Source organism: Saccopteryx leptura, chromosome 1 (assembly GCF_036850995.1).
Source record: "Saccopteryx leptura isolate mSacLep1 chromosome 1, mSacLep1_pri_phased_curated, whole genome shotgun sequence".
NCBI lineage: Eukaryota > Metazoa > Chordata > Mammalia > Chiroptera > Emballonuridae > Saccopteryx > Saccopteryx leptura.
The window spans coordinates 247,301,742-247,310,407 of NC_089503.1; the positions used below are offsets into that span (position 1 = coordinate 247,301,742).

An 8,666-nucleotide genomic window follows, 5' to 3' on the forward strand; every position below is an offset into this window, starting at 1 on the left:
TGTTAGGATGTTACATGGTGTTTTCCAGAACATTCTGTGCTAAGAAGAATAAAGTAAAGGGAGGGATGTGAAGTGTGAGGGTGGGAGGGTTACTATTTTAACTGGGGTAGATATAAAGGCTTCAGTTGAGGGAGTGACATGTAGGGGTCTGGATTAAGTGAGGTGATCTGGGAAAATACCTGGGGTTCGAGCATCCTAGTCTGCAGGCAAAGCCAGTGCAAAGGCCCTGGGGCAGAGCCATGTCTGGCATGAGGGAGGAAGAACAGGCCTATATGGCTGGATCAGAGTGAGCTGGCAGAAAGAAGGAGGTGAGGGCAGGGAGGGAATGTGGACAGGCTTTACAGGGCCTTGTGGGCTGTGAAGAGGACTTCAGCTTTTACTCTGAGGGAGGTGGGAGCCCTGAAGGGTTGTGTGCAGAGGAGAGATGGACCTTATTCAGGTGTTCACATGTGTCCTCTGGCCACTATGGAAGAACAGTGTGTATTGTGAGTGTGGGAGCATTTAAGAGGACTCTGATGCCAATGACGGGCAGTAGTGACTATCAGGTACCATTCGGTGCTGCAGGCCTGTCAGCCCCTACTTGGTGGCACTCACAGTCTGGCTTGAATCCAAGAGTCTGACTTCCCAGGACCATCACATTCTAGACTGAGCCTAGGACCACACTTGATGTGGAGATGGTGGAAGCCTGATAACACCCTAGTCTCTCCCAGTTGCTCTTCCTTTTGTCACTAGGGGAGCTAAGTTCTCTGCCTCAGGAAGTATCCTGCTTGGAAGGAGGAATATGGTGGGCTGCTCCACTGTTGGGTGGTCCTTTCAGATCCTGACAGTCTGTTGCTGGAGAATGGATTAGACAAAGGGATCTTTCTCATCCCATCCTGTCCATTCCATCAGCTCCCAGCAATGCGAAGGTCCATTCCATGATACTTCCCAGCAGGAAGTATCATGCTGTATCTCCAAGGGGGACAGTTCAGGAGATCAGGGCAAGCCCCTGCTCCTTCAGCTCCTCCATTTTGCTGCTGCAGGTGAAGAAATCAGCTAAGAAGTTACAGCCACAAAGCACAGAGCCTGTGAAGAGATCCAGCCAGAAGGAAAAGAGAGGGCGCCCCGAGGAGAAACCTCGATCCAGGTCAGCACTCAGCCTGTACTCCCTCAGCTCCCCAAGGCCATTCCTGGTCCCCAGGTTCTCAGCCTCCTGGGGACCTCTTACTTATAGTTGAGATGACCCAGCTTCCAAATTTAGTTTAGTAGTCAGATTCAGTTGAAGTGTCTATCCCCTGTTCAGGATTGTGGTCTTTGGGGGGGTGTTCTTGACATCGAGCAGGTAGGGGTCAGGGATGCTACTCAACACCCCACAGTGCCCAGAACAGCCCCCCATAGAGAATGAACTGGCCCCAATATCAGTAGTGCTGAAGAGGAGAACTGTCCCCAGACTAGTGGTTCTCAGGCTTTTTAAAGTCTGAGGCCAACTGAGGTGTGGGGATGGTACATCTCCCCGCCATTCATTTTCAAAAGATTTTGTTTTATTGATTTTAAAGAGAGAGGGAAGGAAAGAGGGTGAGATAGAAACTGATCTCTTCCTGTATGTACCTTGACTGGGGATCGAACCCGCAAGCCCTGCATATTAGAACGATGCTCCAACCAATCAAGCTATCCAGCTAGGGCCTCACTGCAATTTTTTTCAGTGGAATTCCAGCCATTGGTTGGAATCTGCTCACTGGGAACTTGGCAGCCAGACTGCCAAGTAGAGTATAGATCTACAACTATGTTAACGAACACTGCTGTCATCTATGAGTGTTCAATTCGAGTGCCTTTTATTATTTATTTGTTCACTTACTTTTTTATTCAGTGAGAGGAGGGGAGGTAGAGAGACAGACTCCCACATGCACCCTGACCAGGATCCACCCTGGCAAGCCCCTTCCCCGGTGATGCTCAGCCCCATCGGGGTGGCAGCTGAGTTCCTAGTGCCTGAGGCAGAGGCCATGGGGCTATCCTCAGCGCCCAGGGCCAACTTGCTCTGATTGAGCCATGGCTGCAGAGGGGAACAGAAAAAGAAGTGAGAGGGGGAGGGATGGAGAAGCAGATGGGTCCTTCTCCTGTGTGCCCTCACTGGGAATTGAACCTGGGACATCCACACACCAGGTCAACACTCTACCACTGAACCAACCAATCAGAGCCTATTGATTTATTGATTGTATTTTTCCATAGAGAGAATCAGGATGAAGTCAGACAGATAGACTCCCGCATGCACCGACCGGGATCCACCCGGCATGACCACCAGGGGGCGATGTTCTGCTGCAGTAGGAGCCATTCTAGCGCCTGAGGCAGAGGCCATAGAGCCATTTCTCAGTTCCCCGGGCCAACTTTGCTCCAATGGAGCCTTGGCTGCAGGAGGGGAAGAGAGAGACAGAGAGAAAGGAGAGGGGGAGGGGTGGAGAAGCAGATGGGTGCCTCCCCTATATGCCCTGGCTGGGAATCGAACCCAGGGCTTCCACACATCGGGCAGATACTCTACCGCTGAGCCAACCGACCAGGGCCCCAATTTATTTATTTATTTATTTATTTATTTATTTTTTCTGAAGCTATAATCGGGGAGAGACAGTCAGACAGACTCCCGCATGCGCCCGACCGGGATCCACCCGGCACACCCACCAGGGGCGACGCTCTGCCCACCAGGGGGCGATGCTCTGCCCCTCCGGGGTGTCGCTCTGCCGCGACCAGAGCCACTCTAGCGCCTGGGGCAGAGGCCAAGGAGCCATCCCCAGCGCCCGGGCCATCTTTGCTCCAATGGAGCCTTGGCTGCGGGAGGGGAAGAGAGAGACAGAGCGGAAGGGGGAGGGGGTGGAGAAGCAAATGGGCACTTCTCCTATGTGCCCTGGCCAGGAATCGAATCCGGGTCCCCCGCACGCCAGGCCGACGCTCTACCGCTGAGCCAACCGGCCAGGGCCTATTTTTTAATGAGACAGACAGGAAAGAAGAGAGATGAGAAGCGTCACTCAGAGTTGTGGCACCTTAGTTGTTCATTAATTTGGTGGGGTGTTTGTTTTTTTAGATTTTTATTGATTTTAGAGAAGGGAGAGAGAATGAAAGAGATGGAGAGACAGAGAGAGAGAGAAAGATGAGGGAAAAACAGGAAGCATCAACTCATAGTAGTTGCCTTGACTGGGCAAGCACAGGGTTTTGAGCTGGAGACAATGTTTCAGGCCAACGCTTTATCCACTGTGCCACCACAGGTCAGGCTTGATTGCTTTTTTATATGTTCCTTGACAAGGGGTCTTCAGCCGAGCCAGTGACCCCTTGCTTAAGCTAGCGACCTTGAGCTCAAGCAGCAACCTTGGGCTTCAAGCCAGCAATCTTTGGGCTCGAGCCAGTGTCTATGGGGTCATGTCTGATCCCACGCTCAAGCTGGCGACCTTGTGCTCAAACTGGTGAGCCCGTACTCAAGTCAGATTAGCCTGTGTTTAAGCCAGCGACCTCGGGGTTTTGAACCTGGGTCCTCAGTGTCCCAGGCTGATGCTCTACCCACTGTGCCACCGCCTTGGTCAGGCTCGAGTGCCTTTTAATAACTCATTCACTAGGTTTCTAAGTTTTACTCACTAGCCAGTAGCCCTGACATATATTAAAATAACAATTTTTGGATTTCACATGGTTTGTCCGAGGTGCCCGTTTTAGACCAGGTCATGATGGTCTCTGATCCCTCCTTCCAGCTTCTAGGGCCTCCTAAAGGTTTTCTTCTGCAGCTCCCAGCTCTTGATGGGGAGGATGGTGGTGATTGGGTTAGGGTGGCTTTGTGGCTGTTGGTCGAAGGCCTAAGGAGTGTGAGTCTTCACAGGCCTGTGAAGGTGGAACGAACCCGGAAGCGTTCAGAAGTGTTCACAACGGACAGGAAGGTTGAGAAGAAGAAAGGTGAGGGCCCAGCTGTCCTGGTCACTGCCCAAGGTCTTGCAGCCTGAAGTTGCTGAGGGGTTGGGAGGAGGGAAGATTTCTTCTGTCATCATAGCATTGCTCAGGCAGGTTGTTGGCCACATCTGGGTGTAATGGCTTAGGCCCAGGTGGTGCATTCTCTCCTGGCCACAGAACCTTCCGTGGAAGAGAAGCTTCAGAAACTGCACAGTGAGATCAAGTTTGCCCTGAAGGTTGATAATCCGGTAAGAACCACCTTCAGGCCACAGGGAGCCACTTTCCCTAAGTGAAGCAGTCCCTGCCACCCCCTCATGTCTAGAGATCCCTTAGAAGTCTCCAGAAGTTGAGGCAAATTCAGGGTGCCTCAGGTTGGGTGGGGTGGGGGTCTTTGTTTCTGTGTGTCTCCCTGCTGAGGGCCATCCTGAGGTGCAGTGCTTAGTATGCCCACCAGGTGGCGCTGTGGACAGCCCCCAGGGCTTCTCCGAGTTCTGGGTCTTTTTGCTGTCCCTGGCCTTCCCCCATTAATCAGCCCTCCTGTGGGTGAAACCCCAGGGTGTCTTTCTCAGACCCATTGGGTCTCCTAGGTGCTGTCCCTCTTTACTTCTTTCTTTCCCACCCTACAGGATGTGAAGAGGTGTTTGAATGCACTAGAGGAGCTTGGGACCCTGCAGGTGACCTCACATATCCTCCAGAAGAACACTGATGTGGTGGCCACATTGAAAAAGGTGTGATTGGAACACAGGTGGAAGGGGCTAGGGGAAGGTGTCCAAACAGTCTGAGGTCTGCTTGGGGAGCCCGTGTTTCTGGGCACAGCTGCCCTTGGTCGGTGAGGAGAAAGCTGGTGTACTGGCTCAGTCTCAGGGGAGGTACCAGGGTGGTGGCAGCAATAGGGAGGGTCTCAGGTTAGGGGTAAGGCCAGTTGCACTCACTGAGCCAAGTCTCTTGGTGGGCAGATTCGTCGTTATAAGGCCAACAAGGAGGTGATGGAGAAGGCTGCGGAAGTCTACACCCGGCTCAAGTCGCGGGTCCTGGGACCAAAGATTGAGGCCATCCAGAAAACAACCAGAACTGGAGCAGAGAAGGAGCAGGCTATTGCAGAGAAGGCCGAGGAGGCTCTGCTTGGAGAGGAGGCCCTGTCAGAGAGGGTGGAGGATGAGCCCAGTGCTGGTGAGGAGCTGAGTGGGCTGCCTTCCCTACTTCCTGACAGCCAGGGTGTTATGTCCTGCTGGTGTTCTTTGCGCAGGTCTAGCTGTGTTCCCAAGGCAGCTAGTGCCTGGTACTCACACCTATGCTGCTCACAGGCTCTGCTCCTTAGACCGGGTAGTGTAGGAGGCTGTGTGTGTATGCTAGCTGGTGTGTATGAACACTCCTGGGAGGCACAAGCCTTGGGCTGGTTCTGGAGGGTCATGAGTAAGCTAAGAGGAGGAAGAGGGTGTTTCTGGCAGGGGCAGTGGCCTCTGGGAACAGGAGTATGTTCCTGTTAGGGTCACCTGGTCCTGATGACAGATGCTTGAAGTAGCCCTTGAGACTGATGTCAGGTTGACTCAGCTGAAGAGGCCTCAGCAGCCCGAGGAATAGCCCGGAAGGGACATCTCTCTCCTTTCTAACTCAGCCTCAGCCATTCTTCAGGGGTTCTGGATGGCTGCAGTACCACATGCAGCCAGCCGTGGCCTGATGGAGCTGACAGTCCCCATGCATCTGGAAGGCATGGAGGTAGAGATGACTGGGCACAGGAGGCCAGGGCCCTTCAGGAGGGTCAATAGTCTCCTGTCCCAAAACTGACTTGCTCTCCCACCTGCTCTCAATGAGAAGGGGACAGGGACCCCAGATAAGAGCACTGCAGTGCCCAATGACCTCCTTTCTGTCCGCCCCCCCAGACCTCTCAACCTCAGTGAACGGTGAGGCCACATCCCAGAAGGGTGGGAGCACGGAGGACAAGGAGCAGGACGAAGGACAAAACTCTGAAGAGGGGCAAATACGAGGCTCTTTTGAAGACCTGTTACACAATGAGTAAGTGACCCTGGGAGCAACTTTCTAAAAAATGGGGGGTGACTTGCTGAGAAGGCATCCTGATGTCTTGAGTTGCTCCCAGTGGGCTGCTTGTCCTGGTCAGGGTCCCAGAGACTTGGCTCCCATGTGCTGGCCTCCCATCCCCCACTTTAGCAGCAGACACCCCTGGACCCCCAGTTGAGGGATTTGAGCTGCCTTGGGTCAGACGCTAGGAACAGTGGCTTCCTCCTAACTCTCCAGGAGTGGGTTCAGGCAGGCTCTTTCACAAGCACCCTGGAGTCTAGTATGGGGCCGAGCTGAGAACCCTAGACCATTCAACACACACTTACTGCATTGGGCATGGTGGGGGTAAGCCTAGGGCTTTCAGTCTGTCAGTGGTAGATTGAGATAGACAGGAAGGCAGTCTGCTCACGCCCACCGTGCTGTGCTTCACCAGCAGTGCGAGGGAGGGGCCCGACCTGGATGGGCCTGGGAAGGACCTGCAGGAGCGCCAGAGGGCGCACGTGGACTCTGAGTCCCTGGACGACGAGGACAGCTGAGCCCCGGGCAGCCTGGCGGCCAGGCCCTGCCCACCATCATGTAGATGCCTGTAGGCCTGCCCTCCCCCTTTCCAGCCGGCTGCCTAGGGAACAGAGAACTGCTGGGGAGATGCTGTGCTCTTCATTTGTATTTGTCCCCTTCGGGTTTTATTTTCTGCCCAATTTCTGTGATTTCCAACCAACATGAAATGACTATAAAGGGTTTTTTTTAACGAAAAACACTTTTATTGGCTTGGTTTTCTAGTGTTACTGGTGCAGCTGGGCTGCAATTGCGGAGAGGTCTGTAGCTGACAAGGGCCCATTTGGGGACAAAGGGTTTTAAGCCATACAGTAAATATGAGCTTGGTTTTAATAGTGTTTCTGGCCTGGCAGGGCTGATGGTGAAGAAGTGGGGTGGGAGCAAGGCCTTTCCAAAAATAATAAAGGAAAAATAAAATTTTATGAATTTCGAGGCTCAATTGGAGGCTGTGGTTTGATGTCCTGGGTTTGGCTGCCCAGTGCCTAGCAAGGAGGAACAAAGAGGTTGGGAGGGCAGGTCCAGGACAGTGACCACCATGTTTTCCCCAGAAGCTGCTTTCTTGCTCCATTGATTCAGCCATTTTCCCTCTCACCCTCGGGGCAGATGGCACTGCACCTCCCTCCCCAAAGCAAGACCCAGAGAGGTTGGCACTGCCACCTCAGGGCATTCAGGCCAGGAATGGCTCTGTGGGCTGTCCTTTCTCTTTACACATTCACAAGGCATAAACACTGGGGGGAGGCCTCACTGTGTGACCTTGGGCAAGTGGCACTTCCACTCTGGGCTTTTCTTTTCTCACCTGGATATAGGATGACTCGAGCCTCAAAGGGCTGTCTCCTGGATTCAGATGGAGGATGTGTGTGTGGCTTCCAGCCAGGCACCTTTACGTGGCAATTTGTGGTTAAGCAGTGGCCTCCTGTGTGTCCCCCTGCCCTGGCTGAGTCTATCCATTCTAGCTGAGAGGGAAACCATGGTGTGGTGGGTGACTTCTTGAGCACTTCCCCCCTCCCCATTTGGTTTGGCTGGACTTGAAGTCAAGTCACTTCTGCGAACAGCTATATTCCCAGTGTCTTCAACTCTGATAACCTTACTTGATGGAAGCCAAGGAAAAGAAGGCTTAGAAGATTCCCTGACTTGTTCCCATGTTGAACCAGGTGCCAGCACCCTGATGCAGAGCCCCTCCCAGGTTCTGGCAGCCTTTGGTAAACTTCAGGGAGAGTTGGCCCATCTGTCCTTGAGCTCAGAGCACCTGAGCATTTCTGAGAAGAGGGTGCAATGTGGGGGCATGCTGTCAGCATGGTGTAGGTTCTGGGAAGGAGGGAGCTCTATGGCATGGGCAGCTGGTGTTCTGATGTACAGCTCCCCGCTGGAAAGAGGCTGAGGTCAGTGAGGGGTGTTTCTTGAATGAACATTCAGTATTTTTACATCTGGGTACATGGGCAGGGGGCTTGGACCTCTGTGGCCAGGAAGGCAGAGACGCTTTCAAATTATTGCAGGCCCTGGTCTCCAGCTGGGAGCAATTACTAAGACCTGAAGGATCATTCAGCCCACTTTGTCACATACTCCTAAGGGTCCTTTTCCCTGTGGGGAAGCTCTTCTATTTGGCCACGGGCAGCCTCTGGGCTCAGGTGCCTTAGGATTAGAACCTCAGCTCTGTGATCCTGTTATTGGCAGGGCCAGGCAAGTGGGTAAGCAGAAGAGGGAGGAAGAGACTTGATTTGTAACCCACCCCCTCTCCTCCTGAGCAATGTAGTCTTCAAAGGAGGCCTCTGCAAAGCCCCTCTGGGGGTGGCTGCTGGTGGCTTTGTCCTCATAAAGCTCCTTCTCTTGGCTACATTGGTGTCAGTAGAGGCAGTGGATGCCTCAGGATGGCAGCGGCACTCTGGTACATTCTCGTACAGGTGTTTGCTAAGGGCTGGGGTCGATATTTTTCACAGTGAGGATGGAGGAGCAGGACCACCAGCTAAGCTGGTAGCTGAAGGCCCAGACTAGGGTGGAAGACCTCCACTACCCACAAGATAATGGAGCTCTTGGTGGGGGGCTTTATCAACCCTGGGCTTCTAGGGCCAGATGTGCTGGGAAAGAAGGTGGACGATGCAGTCCCAGAGCTGGGAGCGTGGTACACTTAATGCAGAAAGTTTTTCGGGCACCAGCCAGCAGGGTCCAGAGTTTCAGGAAGTTGGGGCGGGTTTGGGGCTGGG

General features: G+C 53.4%; 1 protein-coding gene across 3 annotated transcripts in view; it reads left to right on the plus strand.

The window, feature by feature from the left end:
* Positions 1-8,657, plus strand: part of HDGFL2 (HDGF like 2) — a 28,444-nt gene extending 19,787 nt beyond the window's left edge. For 2 of the 3 annotated variants that reach the window (XM_066344621.1, XM_066344628.1), the window contains exons 10-16: positions 1,023-1,126; positions 3,830-3,903; positions 4,075-4,145; positions 4,524-4,625; positions 4,854-5,067; positions 5,778-5,910; positions 6,347-8,655. In XM_066344621.1, the coding sequence (XP_066200718.1) occupies positions 1,023-1,126; positions 3,830-3,903; positions 4,075-4,145; positions 4,524-4,625; positions 4,854-5,067; positions 5,778-5,910; positions 6,347-6,449 (801 nt within the window). In that variant the 3' untranslated portion in view covers positions 6,450-8,655. Of the gene's footprint in view, positions 1-1,022; positions 1,127-3,829; positions 3,904-4,074; positions 4,146-4,523; positions 4,626-4,853; positions 5,068-5,777; positions 5,911-6,346 lie in introns of all 3 variants that reach the window. The other variant, XM_066344638.1, reaches the window with a different exon arrangement.
* Positions 8,658-8,666: the final 9 nt, after the last annotated feature.